This window comes from Mobula birostris, chromosome 18 (genome assembly GCF_030028105.1).
Source record: "Mobula birostris isolate sMobBir1 chromosome 18, sMobBir1.hap1, whole genome shotgun sequence".
NCBI lineage: Eukaryota > Metazoa > Chordata > Chondrichthyes > Myliobatiformes > Myliobatidae > Mobula > Mobula birostris.
Window position 1 is genome coordinate 70,248,501 of NC_092387.1, and position 22,169 is coordinate 70,270,669.

General features: G+C 44.1%; 1 protein-coding gene across 1 annotated transcript in view; it reads left to right on the forward strand.

Annotated features, from left to right (window-relative positions):
• The first annotated feature begins 4,386 nt into the window (after positions 1 to 4,386).
• spef1 (sperm flagellar 1) overlaps positions 4,387 to 22,169 on the forward strand; it is a 55,617-nt gene continuing 37,834 nt past the window's right edge. The window contains exons 1-2 of the mRNA XM_072282932.1: positions 4,387 to 4,554; positions 16,762 to 16,877. Coding sequence (XP_072139033.1) covers positions 4,452 to 4,554; positions 16,762 to 16,877 — 219 coding nt within the window. The 5' untranslated portion in view covers positions 4,387 to 4,451. The remainder of the gene's footprint in view (positions 4,555 to 16,761; positions 16,878 to 22,169) is intronic.

Consider the following 22,169-nt stretch of genomic DNA (forward strand, 5'->3'; position numbering starts at 1 on the left):
TGCAGTTGTCTGCTATCTCTCTGCAGATTTGCTCCTCCAATTCTTGCTGACTATTGGGTGGTCTGTAATACAATCCCACTAATGTGGCCATACCTTTCCTGTTTCTCAGCTCCACCCATATGGCCTCGGTAGACAAGCCCTCTAATCTGTCCTGCCTGAGCACTGCTGTAACACTTTCCCTGACTAGTAATGCCACCCCCCCCCCCATTCCTCTGCCTCTATCACGTCTGAAACATCAGAACCCTGGAACATTAAGTTGCTAGTCCTGCCCCTCCTGCAGCCAAGTTTCACTAATGGCTATAATGTCATAATTCCATGTGTCAATCCATGCCCTCAGCTCGTCAGCCTTCCCCACAATACTCCTTGCATTGAAACAGACATACCTCAGAAGATTATTACCACCACACACAACCCTTCTATTTGTGACTTTGCATGAACTTTTAACATCATTTATTTTCACCCCCGCTCCACTATCTGCTCTGGCACTCTGGTTTTAGGTGGGAGCAGAGTTTGTTTCTTCCTTCTGGGAGATAGTCATACAGTCATACAGTCTTTCAGCCCATCTATTCCATGCCAATCAAGATGCCCATTCTGTCTTTGACCCACATCCTTCTACACTTTTTCAATCCATTGTACCAGCTCAACAGTCTTTTAAAAGGTGTTATATTTCTGCCTTAGCTCCATCCTCTGGCAACTTGTTCCACACACACACACCACTGTCTGGGTGAGGAAATTACTCCTCAGCTTCCTATTAAATCTCTCCTTTCTTGCCATTTTGATTCCCAACCCTGTGAAAACAACTGAGTCCATTCACCCCACCTATACCCCTCATGATTTATACACCTCTATAAGATTGCCTTTTAATCACTGAAATTCCGAGGAATAAAGTCCCAGTCTGCCATCCTCTCCCTATAACTCAGTCTCTCCAGTTCGGCAACAACCTTGTTACTTTTTTCTGCTCTCTTTCCAGTTTAAAAACATCATTCACATAGCACCATGACGAAAGCCCAAACATAACACTCCAAGTGTGGCCTCGCCAGCATCTTGTACAAATACAACACAAATCCACTTAGAAATTGACCACCAAGCCACACACCATCTTAATTTGGAAATATATCGTCTTTCCTTCACCTTCACTGGGTGAAAATCATGAAACTCTCTGCCTAACAGCACTGTGGATATACCCACACCTCGAGGATGTCCACGGGGCAGTTCACTGCCACTTTCTCAAGGGCACCTTAACCTCTGGCTCAGCCTGAGAAGCCAACATTCCTTGAATGATAAAAAAAATCCTCAAAGTCCCTTCACATGCTCCTTGCTGCACACAATACCATGGCTGCAAAATCAGAAAATATTACATTTCATCCTTGTAGGCAAATTGTTTATGTTGATTGCGACAGGTTAACCCCAATAACCGATTCCTGCTGTATCACATCAGTCACAGGCTGCCAGCCAGAGAGAGCCTTGCCTATATTATTTTTGTTTTTAAACCAAGACTCCAACGAAAGAAAGATTTATTGCTTTAACTATGTTCAGCAATCTCCTATGTAAGATCTTATCAAAACAAAAAACACAGCACAGGAACAGGCCTTCGGCCCACAATAGAACATAGAACAGTATATCACAGGAACAGGCCTTCGGCCCACAATAGAACACAGAACAGTATATCACAGGAACAGGCCTTTGGCCCACAATAGAACACAGAACAGTATATCACAGGAACAGGCTGTTTAACCCACAAAAGAACACAGAACAGTATATCACAGGAACAGGCTGTTTAACCCACAATAGAACACAGAACAATATATCACAGGAACAGGCCATCGGCCCACAATAGAACACAGAACAGTATATCACAGGAACAGTACAGGCCCTTCGGCCCACAATAGAACACAGAACAGTATATCACAGGAACAGACCCTTCGGCCCACAATAGAACACAGAACAGTATATCACAGGAACAGGCCCTTCGGCCACAATAGAACACAGAACAGTATATCACAGGAACAGGCCCTTCGGCCACAATAGAACACAGAACAGTATATCACAGGAACAAGCCCTTCAGTCCACAATAGAACACAGAACAGTATATCACAGGAATAGGCCTTCAGCCCACAATAAAACACAGAACAGTATATCGCAGGAACAGACCCTTTGGCCCACAATAGAACATAGAACAGTATATCACAGGAACAGGCCCTTCGGCCACAATAGAACACAGAACAGTATATCACAGGAACAGGCCCTTCAGTCCACAATAGAACACAGAACAGTATATCACAGGAACAGGCCCTTCGGCCCACAATAGAACACAGAACAGTATATCATATGAACAGGCCTTCGGCCCACAATAGAACACAGAACAGTATATCACAGGAGCAGGCCCTTCAGCCCACAATAGAACACAGAACAGTATATCACAGGAACAGGCCCTTCGGCCCATAATAGAACACAAAACAGTATATCACAGGAACAGGCCCTTCAGCCCACAATAGAACATAGAACCCTTTCATTCCCAGGATCACTCTCATGAATCTCCTCTCGAGCCACGAATCTGATACATTTTAATCTTCTGGATGAGTCTCCCCTGAAGGATCCTCTCCTAGGAGGAACTTAAATCCATGTAGACAATGTCCACAGCTCTATCTTCGTTAATTACCCTTGTCACAGATCACAATCAAGTTAGTAAGACATGACTTGCTCTGCACTAGGCTGTGCTAACAATCTGCAATCAAGCCAAATGCTCATAAATTTTATCTCGAAGAGGTTAGCACAACCTCTTTCAGTGCCAGTGACCCAGATTCAATTCTTACTGCTGTCGTTAAGGAGTTTGTATGTTCCTTCCATGACTGCTGGGTTTCTTCCAGGTGCTCTGGTTTCCTCCCACACTCCAAAGACATACAAGTTAGTAGGTTAATTGGTCACATGGGTGTAATAAGGCGTCGTGAACTCATTGAGTGAAATAAATGAGAATCCTCTCCAGTAACTTCCCCACCACGAACGCGGCACTCACCGGTCTATAGTTCCCAACATTATACCTGATTAAAGGAACAACATTTGCCAGTGCTCCGGGACCTCTGCTATGTTTAGCAAGGGCACAAACACCATAGGACCATAAGACATAGGAGCAGAATTACACCATTCAGCCCATTGAGTCTGCTCCGCCATTCCATCATGGCTGATCCCACTCAACCCCATACACCTGCCTTCTTGCCATATCCTTTGATGCCCTGACCGATCAGGTAACGATCAACTTCCGCCTTAATATACCCACGGACTTGGCCTCCGCCACAGTCTGTGGCAGAGCATTCCACAGATTCACTACTCGCTGGCTAAAAAAAAAATCCTCCTTACCTCTGTTCTAAAAGGGCACACCTCAGTTTTGAGGTTGTGCCTTTTATTTCTGGATACTCCCACCACAGGAAACGTCCTCTCCATATCCACCCTATCTGGTCCTCTCAACATTTGGTAGGTCATTGGTCACATTGGTCAAGGCTCCCAAAATCTCATCTCTTGTCTCTCTCAGTAACCTGAGATATATCAGGCCCACAGGTCACCATTACTTGTTTTCTTTTCCCCCTCATTTCCTGTCTTCCAATCTAAAGGAACTATATCAGAATCCACAAAATATTGCGAGATAATAACAAGAACACTCAATATCTCTGAGACCACCTCTGGGCAGCAGGTAATTACATTCTTATCACTTCCTTATCTTTTATTACACTCCCATTATCTAGTTCTAAGCTTCACTTTCCTCTTCTCTCAGGTTCTATCATCTGTAGACCTTTGCTCCCTCCACCTTTCTCCTCCCAGCCTCTGTCTCTATTCTAACCCTCTCTCTTCCATCTACCTATCATCCTCAACCTCTTCTCACCACTATCCCTCTGCCACTTGCCTTTTACCCTCCACACTTGGATCCACCTCTCACCTGCCGGCTCTTGTCCCACTCATTCACTATTTCCCCTCAGTCCAGCTGAAGGGTCTTGATTCTTGTCCCTCCACAGGTACTGCCTGACCTGTTGAGTTCTTCCTGCAGTTCATTAATAAATACGACAATATAATTTGCAATCATGTTCTACAGTTCTACATATATATATATATATATGTATATATATATGCAGGTTGTGCAACTCTCAGATTTTAACATGGCATTTATAAAAGAAAATATTAAAAATAAACTGCATCTTGTTGAAAATCTAAATTAAAAACCGAACACTCGGGCCACGCCTGAATAGTTCCAGCATTATCTGATTAAATTCCTATTGATAAGCTCCATGAAACCTGATTAAAATGTGGCAGAAGGTAGGTTTTGAAGTGAGTTGACCAAAGCGCTTTCTGATCCTACCCCCACACCGTACACAGCGGTAACTAGGCAACAAACAAACACTCAGGGTAGTCTGGCGCCAGACTGCACGGTTGAAGCGGGGGATTTCCGCTCCGCCTCACCCACCATGAAGCTGAGCGAGGACGCACAGCAGGAACTCTACGCCTGGATCGACCGGGTGCCGCTGTCACGACCCAAGCGGAACATCGCCCGCGACTTCAGCGACGGAGGTGCATCGCGCAGGCGCGGATCTCATGTCACCAGCGGGTCTGTGAAGGACGGCCGGGCGGCGGCGGTGGGATAGCATCCCCTTCGATACCCTGTTTTTGTCCTGGAGGAGGGAGGGCCCCTTACTCCATCGGGCGGGCTTCCTTCCACTCACTCACGCCCATTCGGGGGCCCCCTCTCCCTCACCACTCACCCCGCCTTTTGAGTGGCCTCTGTCCCCATCTCTCATCTACACCCCCGTCCCCATCTCTCATTTACCCTCCCGTCTCTCATCTATCCCCCGTCCCCATCTCTCATCTATCCCCCGTCCCCATCTCTCATCTATCCCCCGTCCCCATCTCTCATCTACCCCCCCGTCCTCATCTCTCATCTATCCCCTGTCCTCTTATGGAAGCGTTAGGTTCTTTGGTGATATTCCTTAGGAGAGTTATTCCTAGAGTTGGGGGCAATAATTGTTTAATAAGCAACAACAAACACACGTTACGATATGCTGGAGGTGCTCAAAGTCGAGTGTATTGTGGTGTACTGTAACATACAGGCGTAGTGAAAACCCTGTAGCAGCATCACAGCTTATCTGCAGCTTTCACAAATAGTATCAATTAAACTTAAATTACGCACAACTTTTCGAAGCAAAAACACAATTAGAACTATTAAAAAGTTTATTTTAGTGCAAAACTGCAGGGGTTTGAGAGATTTGAATCCGACTGGGGAACAAATATCCTGATGGGAAGGTTTGCTAGTGCTATTGGTGAGGGTTTAAACTAGATTTGCAGGTGGGTGGGAACTGAAGTGGCAGAGGACGGGGAGGTTGGAGAATAAGTAGAGACAGCTTGTAAGGAGTTTGTGAGGAAGGATAGGCAGATGTGAAGGGGATGTTCCCTATGGTGGGATGTCCAGAACTTGAAGGCACAGCCTCAAAATTGACGGGTGACCCTTTAGAATAGAGCTAAGGAGGATTTTTTTTTAGGCAGAGGGTGGTGAATCTGTGGAATGCTCTGCCACAGACTGCGGTGGAGGGCAAGTCCATGGGTATATTTAAAGCGGAAGTTGCTAGTTTCCTGATTGGTCAGGGCAGAGGATATGGTAGGAAGGTAGGTGTATGGGGATAAGTGGGATCTGGATATGACCTTTTCCAAATTTATTCTATTTCTTTGTAATATTTGTTGAGAGGAATGGAGTCGTTGTCACTAATGGTTCCTTTTTTTATGATGTTACATAACAGCCCATGTCTTTTTTTTAGTTTAGTTGATTAACACTGTTTAGGTTAGTTTTTTTGGGGGGGGGGTACTTTTATTTTTTTTTCCTTTTTCATGATTTTTTTTAGATATTTTTCTTTGTTTTATATTGTTCATCTGTATCCTGTATGATTGGGAGATTTAACATTTAAGTGTCAACTGGGCTTGTATTTAACTATGTCAATTACAACAATGTATTCCCAATAACTTTGTATCAATATTATGCTATGTTTATTATTATGAAACTAATAAACAGATTGAGAAAGAAAGAAACGAAAGGATCTGGGATCAGCCATGATGGAATGGTAGAAAAGACTCAATGGGCTGAGTGGCCTAATTATGCTCCTAAGTCTTATGGTCTTATGTTAGAGCAAAGATGCACTCAGCCTGATGGTTTGAGATGTGTCTATTTTAATGCAAGGAGTATCACAAACAAGGATGGTGAACGTAGAACGTGGATCAATACATGGATCTGTGACGTTGTGGCCATTAGAGACTTAGATGTCTCAGGGGCAGGAATGGCTGCTGAGTGTGCCGGGCTTTAGATGTTTCATAAAAAACAGAGAGGGAGGCAAAAGAGGTGGGAGTGTGGCATTGCTAATTAGGGATAGTGTCTCAGCTGCAGAAAAGAAGGAAGTCATCGCGGTATGGTCTACTTGAGTCAGTGTGGATGGAAGTCAGAAACAGGAAGGGAGCAATAACTCTACTGGGTGTTTTTTATAGACCCCCTCCCAATAATAACAGGGATATCGAGGAGCAGATAGGGAGGCAGGTTCTGGAACGGTGCAATAATAATAAGGTTGTTGTGATGGGAGATTGTAACTTTCCTAATATTGATTGGCATGTCCCTAGAGTGAGGGGTTTAGATGGGGTGGAGTTTGTTAGGTGTGTTCAGGAAGGTTTCCTGATGCAATATGTAGATAAGCTAACTAGAGGAGAGGCTGTACTTGATCTGGTATTGGGAAATGAACCTGGTCAGGTGTCAGATCTCTTGGTGGGAGAGCATTTTGGAGTTAGTGATCGCAACTCCATCTCCTTCACCATAGTGCTGGAGAGGGATAGGAGCAGACAATTTGGGAAAACATTTAATTGGGGTAGGGGGAAATATGATGCTATTAGGCAGGAACTTGGGAACATAAATTGGGAGCAGATGTTCTCGGAAATGCATGGCAGAAATGTGGCAAATGTTCAGGGAACATTTGCATGGGATTCTGCATAGGTATGTTCCATTGAGGCAGGGAAAGGATGACAGAGTTAAAGATGGTGTACAAAAGATGTAGAAAATCTAATTAAGAAGAAAAGAAATGCTTATGAAAGGTTCAAGAAACTAGATACTGTTAGGGCTCTAGAAAATTACAAGATTCTTAGGAAGGAGCTTAAGAATGGAATTTGGAGAGCCAGAAGGGGCCATGGGAAGGCCTTGTGAGCAGGATTAAGGAAAACCCCAAGGTATTCTACAAATATGTGAAGAGCAAGAGGATGAGCCATGTGAAAATAAGACCAATCAGGTGCGATAGTGGAAACGTGCATGGAGTCAGAGGAGGTAGCAGAGGTACTTAATGAATACTTTGCTTCAGTATTCACCAGGGAAAAAGACTTTGGCAATTGTGGGGGTGACTTACGGCGGACTGAAACACTTGAGTGTATAGACATTAAGCAAGAGGATGTGCTGGAGCATTTGAAAAGCATTAAGTTAGATAGGTCACCGGGACTGGATGAAATGTACCCCAGGCTACTGTGGGAAGCAAAGGAGGAGATTGCTGAGCCTCTTGTGATGATCTTTGCATCATCAATGGGGCTGGGAGTAGTACTGGAGGATTGGAGGGTTGCAAACGTTGTTCTCTTGTTCAAGAAAGGGAGTAGAGACAACCCAGGAAATTATAGACCAGTGAGTCTGACTTCAGTGGTGGGCAAGTTGTTGGAGAAGTTCCTGAGAGGCAGGATTTATGAGCATTTGGAGAGACATAATCTGATTAGGGATAGGCAGCATGACTTTGTCAAGGGCAGGTTGTCCCTTACGAGCCTGATTGAATTCTTTGAGGATCTAACAGAACACATTGATGAATGTAGAGCAGTGAATGTAGTGTATATAGATTTCAGTAAGGCATTTGATAAGGTTTCCCATGCAAGGCTCCTTCAGAAAATAAGGAGGCATGGGATTCAAGGAGACCTACCTTCGTGGATCCAGAATTGGCTTGCCCACAGAAGGCAAAGGTTGGTTGTAGATAGTTTGTATTCTGCATGGAGGCCAGTGACCAGTGGTGTTCTGCAGGGATCTGTTTTGGGACCCCTCCTCTTTGTGATTTTTTAAATAAGTGACCTGGATGAAGAAGTAGAAGGGTGGGTGAGTAAGTTTGCTATTGACACAAAGGCTGGGGGTGTTGTGGATAGTGTGGAGGGCTGTCAGCAGGACATTGACAGGATGCAGAACTGGGCTGAGAAGTGGCAGATGGACTTCAACCCAGATCAGTGTGATGTGGTTCATTTTGGTAGGTCCAATTTGGAGACAGACTATAATATTAATGGTAAGACTCTTGGCAGTGTGGAGGATCTGAGAGATCTTGGGGGCTGTGTCGATAGGACACTGAAAGCTGCTGTGCAGATTGACAGTGTTGTTAAGAAGGTGTATGGTGTGTTGGCATTCATCAACTGGGAGATTGAGTTCAAGACCATGAGGTAATGTTTCAGCCGTACAAGACCTTGGTCAGACCCCACTTGGAGTACTATGTTCAGTTTTGGTCACCTCACTACAGGAAGGATGTGGATACTATAGAGAGAGTGCAGAGGATATTTACAAGGATGTTATCTGGATTGGAGGGTATACCTTATGAGAATAGGTTGAGTGAACTTGGCCTTTTCTCCTTGGAGCAACGGAGGATGAGAGGGGACCTGATAGAGGTGTATAAGATGATGAGGGGCATTGATCGTGTAGATAGTCAGAGGCTTTTTCCAGGGCCGAAATAGCTAACACGAGGGGGCATAGTTTTAAGGTGCTTGGAAATAAGCATCGAGGGGATGTCAGGGGTAAGTTTTTTACACAGGGAGTGGTGGGTGCGTGGAATCCACTGCCAGTGATGGTGGTGCAAGCAGATACAATAGGGTCTTTTAGGAGCCTCTTAGATAGGTACACGGAGCTATGCACTAGGGAAATTCTAGGCCAGGGGTCGGCAACCTTTTTGCCTCCGGGGGCCGGATCGCGTATTAATGAGTGGATGGTGGGCCAGATAAATTCCATAAAAAACTTGAAATATGGAAATTATCCATTTAAATACATCTAGTTATGTTTTGCCTCAAATTAATGAATACCTCATACTAGAAAATCATTTGTGCTTAAGGTTGCCTACCCCTGCTCTAGGCAGTCTCTAGAGTAGGTCACATGGTTGGCACAACATTGTGGGTCAAAGAGCCTGTAGCGTGTTGTAGATTTCTATGTTCTATGTTCTAAAATGTCGAGAATTGCTTTTCTCCCACAGATGCTGCTCGACCCATTGAGATACCCCAGCAGATTGTGGCTTTGGATTCAGCATGTCTGAAAACATTTTTTTAATTGAGGGGAGGACTAGAGGTCATAGGTATAACATAAAGGAGAAAAGAATTAGCAGTGTCATGAGTACAATGTTTTACCGCTCTGTTGGTAAACGATGGTGTGAGGATGGCGGCGCCACGCAGCTTGCAGCAGCCACTCCGGTGGTGATGTCTGTTATTTGTCAAGTAGGGTGCCGTGCACAATCCTGATTTGATGGAGATGGACGTGAGAGTACGGAGGAACATCTAGTGAAACTTCTGAAATGCCTGCTTCACTGCTGCTGCTACTGTGTGGTCCAGAATCTCCGGAGGAGAAGGCCCCAGGTCCTCGGCTTTGCCTGTTGCTTGGCGGCCGGGGCAGGGTCGAAGTGCTCGGCAGAGGATGGTGCTTGGAGAGGCTGTGTTGGAGGGGCTGGTCGGAGGCTCAAAGTTTTCGGACGGACTCAGAGTCCGCTGCGGTTGGGTGCTTCCAATGGTGCTGCATCGGCGAGTTGGCGGTGCTTGGAGGTTCATGACGGGGAGGTTTCCTCCCTTCTGCCGCCTGCGTGAGATGATGAGTCTATCGGGACTTTGAGACCTTTTTTTACCGTGCCCATGGTCTGCTCCTTATCAAATTATGGTATTGCTTTGCACTGTTATATGTTATAATTATGTGGTTTTGTCAGTTTTAGTCTTGGTTTGTCCTGTGTTTTCTTGTGATATTATTCTGGAGGAATGTTGTGTCATTTTTTTAATGTATGCATTTCTAAATGACAGTAAACAGAAACTGAACTGAACTGGAACTCCAAGCGCATTGCCTGCAGGTGTGTGGAGATGCAGTTCACTGTGGCCTACCAGAGGCAACTTCAGAAATATCCAGGGGTGGAACTTGTGTTCTGGTAACTCTGCCTCATGGGAATCTTCAGTCATTTTGTCTTAAACATTGATCTTTTTTATTAAAACCATTAGTTCAAATATTTAGCAAAACAAAGAAAAAAACACATTATGGCAGAGACCATGGTCCCACAGTAACCTTTCTTTCACATACATGTCACCTAAATTCATATATCACCTGCCAGCTTTTGCTCCCCTTCCTCCCATCTTTTTATACTGGCTATCATCCTTCTTTCTTTTCAGTGCAGATGAAGGGTCTCAACCCGAAACATTGACTGTCCACTTTCCAACGTAGATGTTGCCCAACCTGCTGAGTTCCTCCAGCATGTTGTTTGTTGCTCCAGATTTCCATTATCTGTAGTCGCTTGTTTTTGCTTGGTAGAGATGTTTCCTGGACCTGAGGGTTCGATTGTCACTGTTAATGACGCAATCAGGGTGTGAATCTGTAACGGTCGTGGCCATACTGATGTTTCTCATACCCTGCTATGAGCAAATGAACTCCTTTACACAATCACAAAAGCGTTTGGACTGTAAAATGTTTTGTGGAGTCCAAAAATTGTGAAAGATTTCCTAGAAATTGAAACCTTTCATTTTTAGTTGTTCTTGTGGAAGAGGACTAGACAAAAAAAATCAAATTTGGCGTTAGAGGTTCTGGTTCAATCTCAAACAAGAAAATCTGCAGATGCTGGAAATCCAAGCAACACACACGAAGTGCTAGAGGAACTCAGAAGGCCAGGCAGCATCTGGTTCATATACAGTGTCTATAAAAAGTATTCAAACCCCCCCCCCTTAGAAGTTTTCATGTTTTAATTGTTTTACAACATTGAATCGCACTGATTTTAATTTGGCTTTAATTTGACACTGATCGACAGAAAAAGACACTTTCTTGTCTAAGTGAAAACCGATCTCTACAAAATGATCTAAATTAATTACAAATATAAAACACAAAATCATTGTAGCGTAAGTATTCACCTGCTTTAATATGATACACGAAATCATCTTTGTTGCAGCCAATTGGTTTTAGAAGTCAGATAATTAGTTAAATAAGGATCGCCATGTGCAGTCAAGGTTTCTCAATTGATTGTAGTAAAAATACACTGGTAACTGGAAGATCCAACTATTGTTGAGTCAGTATTCTGGCAAAAACTACACCATGAAGGCAAAGAACACTGCAAGCAACTCTGTAAAATGATTGTTGAAAAGCACAAGTCAAGAGATGGACACAAGAAAATTTCTAAGTCACTGAATATTTCTGGGAATACAATTAAGTCAATCATCAAGGAATGGAAAGAATATGGCACAACTATAAATCTGCCTAGAGCAGACCGTCCTCAAAGACTGAGTGACGGTGCAAGAAGGGGACTAGAGAGGGAGGCCACCAAGAGACCAATGACAACTCTGGAGGAGCTACAAGCTTCGGTGGCTGAGATGGAGAGACTGTCCACACAACAGCTGTTGCCTGGGTGCTTCACCAGTTGCAGCTTTATAGGAGAATGACAAAGGGAAAGCCACTGTTGAAAAAAACTCACATGCAATCTCAGCTAAAATTTGCCAGAAGGCATATAGGAGACTGAAATCAGCTGGAAGAAGGTCCTATGATCTGACGAAACCAAAATTGAGCTGTTTGGCCGTTAGACTAAACACTCTGGTGTAAGCCAAACTCTGTACATCATCAAAAACACACCATCTCTACCATGAAGCACGGTGGTGGCTGCATTGTGCTGTGGGGATGCTTCACTGCAGCAGGCCCTGGAAGGCTTGTGAAAATAGAGGATCAAATGAATGCAGAAAAATACAAGGAAATTCTGGAGGAAAAAACTTGATACAGTCCGCAAGAAAACTGTGACTTGGGAGAAGATTTGTTTGCCAACAAGACAATAACCTCAAGCATAAAGCCAAAGTTACACAGGAATGGCTTAAGAACAAAGTTAATGTCCTGGAGAAGCCAAGTCAGCGTCCAGATCTCAATCCAACTGAGAATTTGTGGCTGGACTTGAAAAGGTCTGTTCACTCACAATCACCGTGTAATCTAAGCAGTATTGTAAAGAAGAATGGGGAAAATTTGGTATCCAGATAAGCAAAGCTGATAGGGACCTATCCACACAGACTGTATTTGCTGCCAAGAGTGCTTCTACTTCTACTAAATACTGTCTTGAAGCCAGTGCATCTACTAAATACTGTTTTGAAGGGGGTGAATAATTACGCAATCAATTATTTTGTGTTTAATAATTCTAATAAATTTAGAGGAATTTGTAGACATTTGTTTTCACTTTGACATAAAAGAGCCTTTTCTGTTGATCAGTGTCAAAAAAAAAGCCAAACTAAATCCATTGTGATTCAACGTTGTAAAACAATAAAACATGAAAACTTATGGGGGTGGGGTGAATACTTTTTATAGGCACTGTAGACAATAGATAATAGACAATAGACAATAGGTGCAGGAGTAGGCCATTCAGCCCTTCGAGTCAGCACCGCCATTCACTGTGATCATGGCTGATCATCCACTATCAGTATCCAGTTCCTGCCTTATCTCCATAGTCTTTGATTCCACTATCTTTAAGAGCTCTATCCATCTCTTTTTTGAAAGCATCCAGAGACTTGGCCTCCTTTGCCTTCTGGGGCAGAGCATTCCATATATCCACCACTCTCTGGCGTTCTAAATGTAGGTGGAAGGAAATCTTCAACTCTCTGTCTCCAAGAATCTGTTGAGGCTGGTATACTCAGCAGGACTGAATGGTTCTGCTGAAGGGGCTAGGCCCAAAATGTCGATTGTACTCTTTTCCATAGGTGTTGCCTGGCCTGCCGAGTCCCTCCAGCATTTTGTGTGTGTTGCTTCCGCCAACAGAAGACAGCTGAAACGTCTCAACCCAAGCAAGGCTGCAGGACCGGATGGTGTCAGTACCAGGGTGCTCAAAGCCTGTGCCTCTCAGCCATGTGGAGTACTTCGCCATGTATTCAACATGAGCCTGAGGCTCCGGAGGGTTCCTGTACTGTGGAAGACGTTCTGCCTCATTCCTGTGCCGAAGACGCCGCGCCCCAGCAGCCTCAATGACTACAGACCGGTGGCATTGACCTCCCACATCATGAAGACCCTGGAGAGACTTGTTCTGGAGCTGCTCCGGCCTATGATCAGGCCACACTTAGATCCCCTCCAGTTCGCCTACCAGCCTCGACTAGGAGTTGAGGATGCCATCGTCTTCCTGCTGAACCGTGTCTACGCCCACCTGGACAAGCCAGCGAGCACTGTGAGGGGCATGTTTTTTGACTTCTCCAGTGCATTCAACACCATCTGCCCTGCTCTGCTGGGGGAGAAGCTGACAGCGATGCAGGTGGATGCTTTCCTGGTGTCATGGATTCTTGATTACCTGACTGGCAGACCACAGTACGTGTGCTTGCAACACTGTGTGTCCGACAGAGTGATCAGCAGCACTGGGGCTCCACAGGGGACTGTCTTGTCTCCCTTTCTCTTCACCATTTACACCTCAGACTTCAACGACTGCACAGAGTCTTGTCATCTTCAGAAGTTTTCGGATGACTCTGCCATAGTTGGATGCATCAGCAAGGGAGATGAGGTTGAGTACAGGGCTACGGTAGGAAACTTTGTCACATGGTGTGAGCAGAATTACCTGCAGCTTAATGTGAAAAAGACTAAGGAGCTGGTGGTAGACCTGAGGAGAGCTAAGGTACCGGTGACCCCTGTTTCCATCCAGGGGGTCAGTGTGGACATGGTGGAGGATTACAAATACCTGGGGATACGAATTGACAATAAACTGGACTGGTCTAAGAACACTGAGGCTGTCTACAAGAAGGGTCAGAGCCGTCTCTATTTCCTGAGGAGACTGAGGTCCTTTAACATCTGCCGGACGATGCTGAGGATGTTCTACAAGTCTGTGGTGACCGGTGCTATCATGTTTGCTGTTGTGTGCTGGGGCAGCAGGCTGAGGGTAGCAGACACCAACAGAATCAACAAACTCATTCGTAAGGCCTGTGATGTTGTAGGGATGGAACTGGACTCTCTCACGGTGGTGTCTGAAAAGAGGATGCTGTCTAAGTTGCATGCCATCTTGGACAATGTCTCCCATCCACTACATTATGTACTGGGTGAGCACAGGAGTACATTCAGCCAGAGACTCATTCCTCCAAGATGCAGCACAGAGCGTCATAGGAAGTCATTCCTGCCTGTGGCCATCAAGCTTTACAACTCCTCCCTTGGAGGGTCAGACACCCTGAGCCGATAGGCTGGTCCTGAACTTATTTCATAATTTACATATTACTATTTAACTATTTATGGTTCTATTACTGTTTATTATTTATGGTGCAACTGTAACGAAAACCAATTTCTCCCGGGATCAATAAAGTATGACTATGACTATGACTAGCCCATTCCAGTCACTCACCAATGTATAAAGAAACTTGTCCTGCACATCCCCTTTAAACTTTCCATCTCTTACCTTAAAGTTACATCCTCCAGTATTCAGCATTCCTATCCTGGGGATAGATTCTGGCTCTCTACCCCATCTATGCCTTTCATAAACTTAAGGGATTCTTGTGATGTTTCTTCTGGTTGGTTTGCACTAGTGATCAGAAGATCCATTCTTTGTGACTGTCATGGTTGTCAGCCTAGCCTGTGCAGGAAATAATAAAATTACTCCCCAGTCTAATCCTGGCCCTACACACAGGCACATGATGTCAAGGTTAGGAAATGTTTGCCTGCAAACCAAGGCATCTGAGCCCAATTGCTACTGCCTCCCTGACTGAAGCAAGCTGGGGGAGGGGGCACAGGATGGGATGCGGTGAGATTGGTGGAAAAATTGTTGAGGTTTTGGGTTGAGACCCCACATTTCTTTCCCCCCACAGACGCTGCTCGACCTGCAGAGTTCCTCCTGCAGATTGTTTGTTGCTCCAGATTCCAGTACCTGCAGTCTCGTGTCTCCTGTTAACAGAATAATCCTTGGTGTTTTAAATGTTATAGCTAGTCTTTTAAACTTGGGGAATTTTAGGAAAAAATAGTAATTGTTTAAGACAAATGACTACTATCTAATACAAAACAAACTGTTGTGCAAATGTTTGCATGTATCTATTGTTTATTTTAAAATACACTTGAGCTCTATCCAGTATCTTCTATCTGTCTTTCCCAGCTCCATTTCTTCATTGAAGCTGTAACTCTGTTAACCATATGAAAGTTCCTGAGTGTCTGTCTCTCCTGATAACGGGAGCAGGAATGGGGCTGGGAAATTGCAATGTGTAGCTGTCTTCACTCAAAGTGTAGCACTATTATCGATGCTTACATGGGAATGGTTACTGATCTTAATGAGCACCATGGTGGCATAGCGGTTAGTGCGACGCTGTTACAGCTCAGGACGTCAGAGTTCCGTGTTCAATCGCGACATCATCTGTAAGGAATTTGTTTGTTCTCCCTGTCACCCCGTGGGTTTCCTTCGGGTGCTCCAGTTTCCTCCCATAATCCAAAGACATATCAGTTAGTAGGTTAATTGGTCGTTGTTAATTGTCCTGGGACTAGGCTAGAGTTAAATCAGCGGTTGCTGGCGGCATGACTCCAAGAGTCGGTAGGACCTGTGTCATGCTATGTCTCTAAATAAAATAAATAACAGCCACCTAATGTTCAAGAGAGCCTAGTAGTGTGTGAAAATAAAGTCTCCCCAGCTTTCAATTCTCAAAATTTATAAAATGCCAGTGAATGTCCCAGCAGTGCAAAGGTGAGTTGAAGTTTGTCCTGTTTTGTAAAGCCTGCAGTGTTATTCTGTGTAAAGCTGAGTGATATTGTAGTAGCTCAGAAATCATATTTAAATCCAATTAATAATATGCTAGTTATTTGTGGTGATGACCACAGAAAGTACTAACGGATTGTCCCAAAATGTACCCAGTTCACTGATGTTCTTCAGGGGGGACATCTGCTATCATTATTCTGTCCAGTCTGTTTGTGACTCCAGATCTCTTAAACGCCTCCTGAAATGGCTTATCAATCACTCAGTTCAAAGACAATTAGTGATAGGCAGTGAGTAAATAACTGGTAACTGCCTTAGTCAGCCACAGGGAGATGCACGGCTTGCTTCTGCAGGCCATCTAATTGAATTAACTTTTACTGATTTGCTTATGAAAACACAGGATAAGTTGGGAGATAATTTTATAACTGCACTGATAATGTGGAATCTTATCCAGTGACATCACCATTTGGAAAATTGTAGGCATAGTACCGGTGACTTTTCCAGTGCAAGTAGGTAAATCAGCCCTAGTATCCATCTGCAGTCAGTGCAAAGAAAAGGCTTTATATTAGACCGTAAGACACAGGAGCAGAATTAGGCTATTTGGCCCATTCTTCTCCTCCATTTATTATAATGGCTGATTTATTATGTCTCTCAACCCTACGTTGCTGCCTTCTTCCTGAAACCTTTGATACCCTGACTAATCAAGAACTAGTATTGTTATGAATGTGATAACTCTACAGAACAGAAGTGTTGATAAGTTAAATTTATAATCTGTCTGATAATGGGCTATATGTGTATTGATGGTTTTCAATCAACAAATCTCAACTGGTTTTCATTTCTTTGCCTTCAGTTATGGTTGCTGAAGTGGTGAAGCACTTTTTGCCCCGATTGGTAGAAATGCACAACTATATTCCAGCAAACTCCACCCAACAGAAGCTGAGTAACTGGCAGCTACTAAACAGGCAAGTGCATCAATGTTTAACACTTTCCTGCCTGGGACAGCAGGCTCTACTTTCCAGCACCCAGGTCCCATTTGGGTCCTTCTAAATCAACATACGGAACAGTAAAGGAGAATTCAGTTGGAATTAGCAGTGGCAAAACTTCCCTCCCACTGTAAAATATTTGTTTTAATAAATCATTGAGAAAAATGGTTTAGTGATAAAATCAGCATTATATTCCCCCTCTAGCCTGATGGCATGAACATGATTTCTCCAACTTGCGGTAATTTTTCACCCTCCCCCCTCCTCTCTCTTCTTCATTTCTCCACTCTGGCACCCATTCTTACTGCTTCTCCTCCTCACCTGCTTATCACCCCCCCCCCGTGATCCTTCTCCTTCCCTTTTTCCCATAATCCACTTTACTCTCTTCTTTTCTAGCCCTTTACGTTAAGCACCTATACCTTCCAACTTCTTACTTCTCACCCTGCCCCCCCCCCACACACACACCTGGCTTCACCTGTCACCTTCTGACTTGTCCTCACCCTCCTCCACCTTCCTCCTTCCTTTCCAACCCTGATGAAGGGTCTCAGCCCAAAACGTCGACTGTTTAATTTCCATAGATGCTGCCTGACCTGCTGAGTTCCTCCACCATCTTACTTGTGTTGCTCTGGATTTCCAGAGCAGAAATCTACAGAATCTTTTGAGTTCAACATTATATGTGCTTCTCTTTGCCTTGCCCGCAGGAGTAAAATGATTGATTAGTGCTTACATCGCCTCTACGGGAAACTGACCTAAAGTGATCTTGAGAGCTTTTGGGGGGTTTATAACTTTTTCTGTACTGCAGCTTCTCAGTTTACCTTCTTCTGCATCAGGTACATTATCACTAACTTATTTTGTGAAATTGGTTGTTTTGTGGTAGCAGTACAGCACAATACATAAAAATATTGTAGGTGGCTGAAGGATTGGAGCAGGGGGCAGGGATTCAAGTTTTTGGATCATTGGGACCTCTTTTGGTGCAGGCGTGACCTGTACAAAAAGGGCAGGTTACACTTGAATCCTAGGGGGACCAATATCCTGGCAGGGAGATTAGCGAGGGCTGCTGAGGTGACTTTAAACTAGAATGGTTGGGGGGTGGGAATCAAATTAAAGAGGCTAGGTGAGAGGAGGTTAGTTCACAACAGGGGGATGGGAACAAGTGCAGAGAGATAGAGGGGTGTAAAATGAGGGTAGAAGCAAAAGGTAGTAAGGTGAAAAGTAAAAGTGGCAGGCCGACAAATCCAGGGCAAGCATCAAAAAGGACCACTTTTCAACATAATTGTATAAGGGCTAAGAGAGTTGTAAAAGCGCGCCTGAAGGCTTTGTGTGTCAATGCAAGGAGCATTCGTAACAGGGTGGATGAATTAAAAGTGCAGATTGTTATTAATGAATATGATATAGTTGGGATCACAGAGACATGGCTCCAGGGTGACCAAGGATGGGAGCTTAACATTCAGGAATATTCAATATTCAGGAGGGATAGACATGAAAGAAAAGGAGGTGGGGTGGCATTGCTGGTTAGAGAGGAGATTAACGCAATAGAAAGGAAGGACATAAGCCGGGAAGATGTGGAATCGATATGGGTAGAGCTGCATAACACTAAGGGGCAGAAACCGCTGGTGGGAGTTGTGTACAGGCCACCTAACAGTAGTAGTGAGGTTGGGGATGGTATTAAACAGGAAATTAGAAATGTGTGCAATAAAGGAACAGCAGTTATATTGGGTGACTTCAATCTACATGTAAATTGGGTGAACCAAATTGGTAAAGGTGCTGAGGAAGAGGATTTCTTGGAATGTATGCGGGATGGTTTTTTGAACCAACATGTCGAGAAACCAACTAGAGAGCAGGCTATTCTGGACTGGGTTTTGAGCAATGAGGAAGGATTAATTAGCAATCTTGTCGTGAGAGGCCCCTTGGGTAAGAGTGACCATAATATGGTGGAATTCTTCATTAAGATGGAGAGTGACATAGTTAATTCAGAAACAAAGGTTCTGAACTTAAAGAAGGGTAATTTTGAAGGTATGAGACGTGAATTAGCTAAGATAGACTGGCAAATGACACTTAAAGGGTTGATGGTGGATATGCAATGGCAAGCATTTAAAGATCGCATAGATGAACTACAACAATTGTTCGTCCCAGTTTGGCAAAAGAATAAATCAAGGAAGGTAGTGCACCCGTGACTGACAAGGGAAATTAAGGATAGTATCAATTCCAAAGAAGAAGCATACAAACTAGCCAGAAAAAGTGGCTCACCTGAGGACTGGGAAAAATTCAGAGTTCAGCAGAGGAGGACAAAGGGCTTAATTAGGAAGGGGAAAAAGAATTATGAGAGAAAACCGGCAGGGAACATAAAAACTGACTGTAAAAGCTTTTATAGATATGTGAAAAGAAAAAGATTGGTTAAGACAAATGTAGGTCCCCTACAGACAGAAACAGGTGAATTGATTATGGGGAGCAAGGACATGGCAGACCAATTGAATAATTACTTTGGTTCTGTCTTCACTAAGGAGGACATAAATAATCTTCTGGAATTAGTAGGGGACAGAGGGTCCAGTGAGATGGAGGAACTGAGGGAAATACATGTTAGTAGGGAAGTGGTGTTAGGTAAATTGAAGGGTTAAAGGCAGATAAATCCCCAGGGCTCGATGGTCTGCATCCCAGAGTGCTTAAGGAAGTACCCAAGAAATAGTGAATGCATTAGTGATAATTTTTCAAAACTCTTTAGATTCTGGACTAGTTCCTGAGGATTGGAGGGTGGCTAATGTAACCCCACTTTTTAAAAAAGGAGGGAGAGAGAAACCAGGGAAATATAGACCGGTTAGCCTAACATCGGTGGTGGGGAAACTGCTAGAGTCAGTTATCAAAGATGTGATAACAGCACATTTGGAAAGCAGTGAAATCATCGGACAAAGTCAGCATGGATTTGTGAAAGGAAAATCATGTCTGACGAATCTCATAGAATTTTTTGAGGATGTAACTAGTAGAGTGGATAGGGGAGAACCAGTGGATGTGGTATATTTGGATTTTCAAAAGGCTTTTGACAGGGTCCCACACAGGAGATTAGTGTGCAAACTTAAAGCACACGGTATTGGGGGTGAGGTATTGATGTGGATAGAGAATTGGTTGGCAGACAGGAAGCAAAGAGTGGGAATAAACGGGACCTTTTCAGAATGGCAGGCAGCGACTAGTGGGGTACCGCAAGGCTCAGTGCTGGGACCCCAGTTGTTTACAATATATATTAATGACTTGGATGAGGGAATTAAATGCAGCATCTCCAAGTTTGCGGATGACACGAAGCTGGGCGGCAGTGTTAGCTGTGAGGAGGATGCTAAGAGGATGCAGCGTGACTTGGATAGGTTAGGTGAGTGGGCAAATTCATGGCAGATGCAATTTAATGTGGATAAATGTGAAGTTATCCACTTTGGTGGCAAAAACAGAAAAATAGATTATTATCTGAATGGTGGCCGATTAGGAAAAGGGGAGGTGCAACGAGACCTGGGTGTCATTATACACCAGTCATTGAAAGTGGGCATGCAGGTACAGCAGGCGGTGAAAAAGGCGAATGGTATGCTGCCATTTATAGCAAGAGGATTCGAGTACAGGAGCAGGGAGGTACTACTGCAGTTGTACAGGGCCTTGGTGAGACCACACCTGGAGTACTGTGTGCAGTTTTGGTCCCCTAATCTGAGGAAAAACACCCTTGCCATAGAGGGAGTACAAAGAAGGTTCACCAGATTGATTCCTGGGATGGCAGGACTTTCATATGAAGAAAGACTAGATGAACTAGGCTTATACTCGTTGGAATTTAGAAGATTGAGGGGGGATCTGATTGAAACGTATAAAATCCTAAAGGGATTGGATAGGCTAGATGCAGGAAGGTTGTTCCCGCTGTTGGGGAAGTCCAGAACGCGGGGTCACAGTTTGAGGATAAAGGGGAAGCCTTTTAGGACCGAGATTAGGAAAAACTTCTTCACACAGAGAGTGGTGAATCTGTGGAATTCTCTGCCACAGGAAACAGTTGAGGCCAGTTCATTGGCTATATTTAAGAGGGAGTTAGATATGGCCCTTGTGGCTACGGGGGTCAGGGGGTATGGAGGGAAGGCTGGTGCAGGGTTCTGAGTTGGATGATCAGCCATGATCCTACTGAATGGCGGTGCAGGCTCGAAGGGCCAAATGGCCTACTCCTGCACCTATTTTCTATGTTTCTATGTAATAATAAAAAATAAAACAATGCAAAAGAGGGTTAGCAAAGTAATGTTCATGAGTTCATGGACCATTCATAAATCTGGTGGCAGAGGGGAAGAAGCTGTCCGTAAAACTTTGAGTTTCAGTCTTTAGGCTCTTATATCTCCTCCTCAATGTGAAGAGGGGCTTGTGTAAAGTTTCTGACAGAGTCTGGGTTTTTTTTTATCAAGGGTGGTGTGTATATGCCTGTGGGTAGTTGGGCTGGTGCACAAGATGGACTGTATTGAATTTAGCACTCTGCAGGGCGACATTGAATGGTGTACCGGTAATGTCATTGACTTTAAAGTGATTTGAGATGCCTTCAGTATGTTAAAAGGCACTATATAAAAGTATTCTGTTCTTTTCACACTCTGATACATATAACAGTGTGCTTCTACGGAAAGAGACGACAGCTGCAGAGTCAGTACAACAGCAGTGAGCAGAGGCCCTGTGTGGTCCTGCCATGACCAGACCACTCCCTGTTACTGCTGACCCCTGGAAAAATACTCACTGTGAAGCAAATGTTTGTCACTGTTTTTTCAAAAACTTTGTTAGCATGAAATGTGTTTTTAAGATAATAGGTCTAAAACGTTGATTATCACTGATGTTGTTCATATGGCCTGCACCACTCGTACCCACCCATTACTCTCCAGAAGGCAGGTTACTCAGTCCTAACCTCTGCTATCAATAGTGGGATGAATCAAAGCAGACGACGTGTATGGTGGTCTGTGTTTATCCAGAATTATGTTTAATATTTACTTGCGACCTTTGGCATCGAAACATACATCATGGCTTCACAGTAAGATGATGGTTTGCTGAGCTGGCCTTCCATACAGCGGAGGCAAGTCCTCATGCTGTCCACAGTGAGTCACAGATTATCACAGTTAAATCTATATTCACAGCTTCTGCATTTCCCAGTACTGTACTTTGCACTGGAGCTTTTGGTCACAATGAGTGTTCAGCTAGATAAAGTGCTGGCTTTATGCATTATCCCAAAGTACCCAGAATAAAAACGTATCTTCCCAATGGTGCAGTATAAAGGACAAGTTGGTGCCAGCAA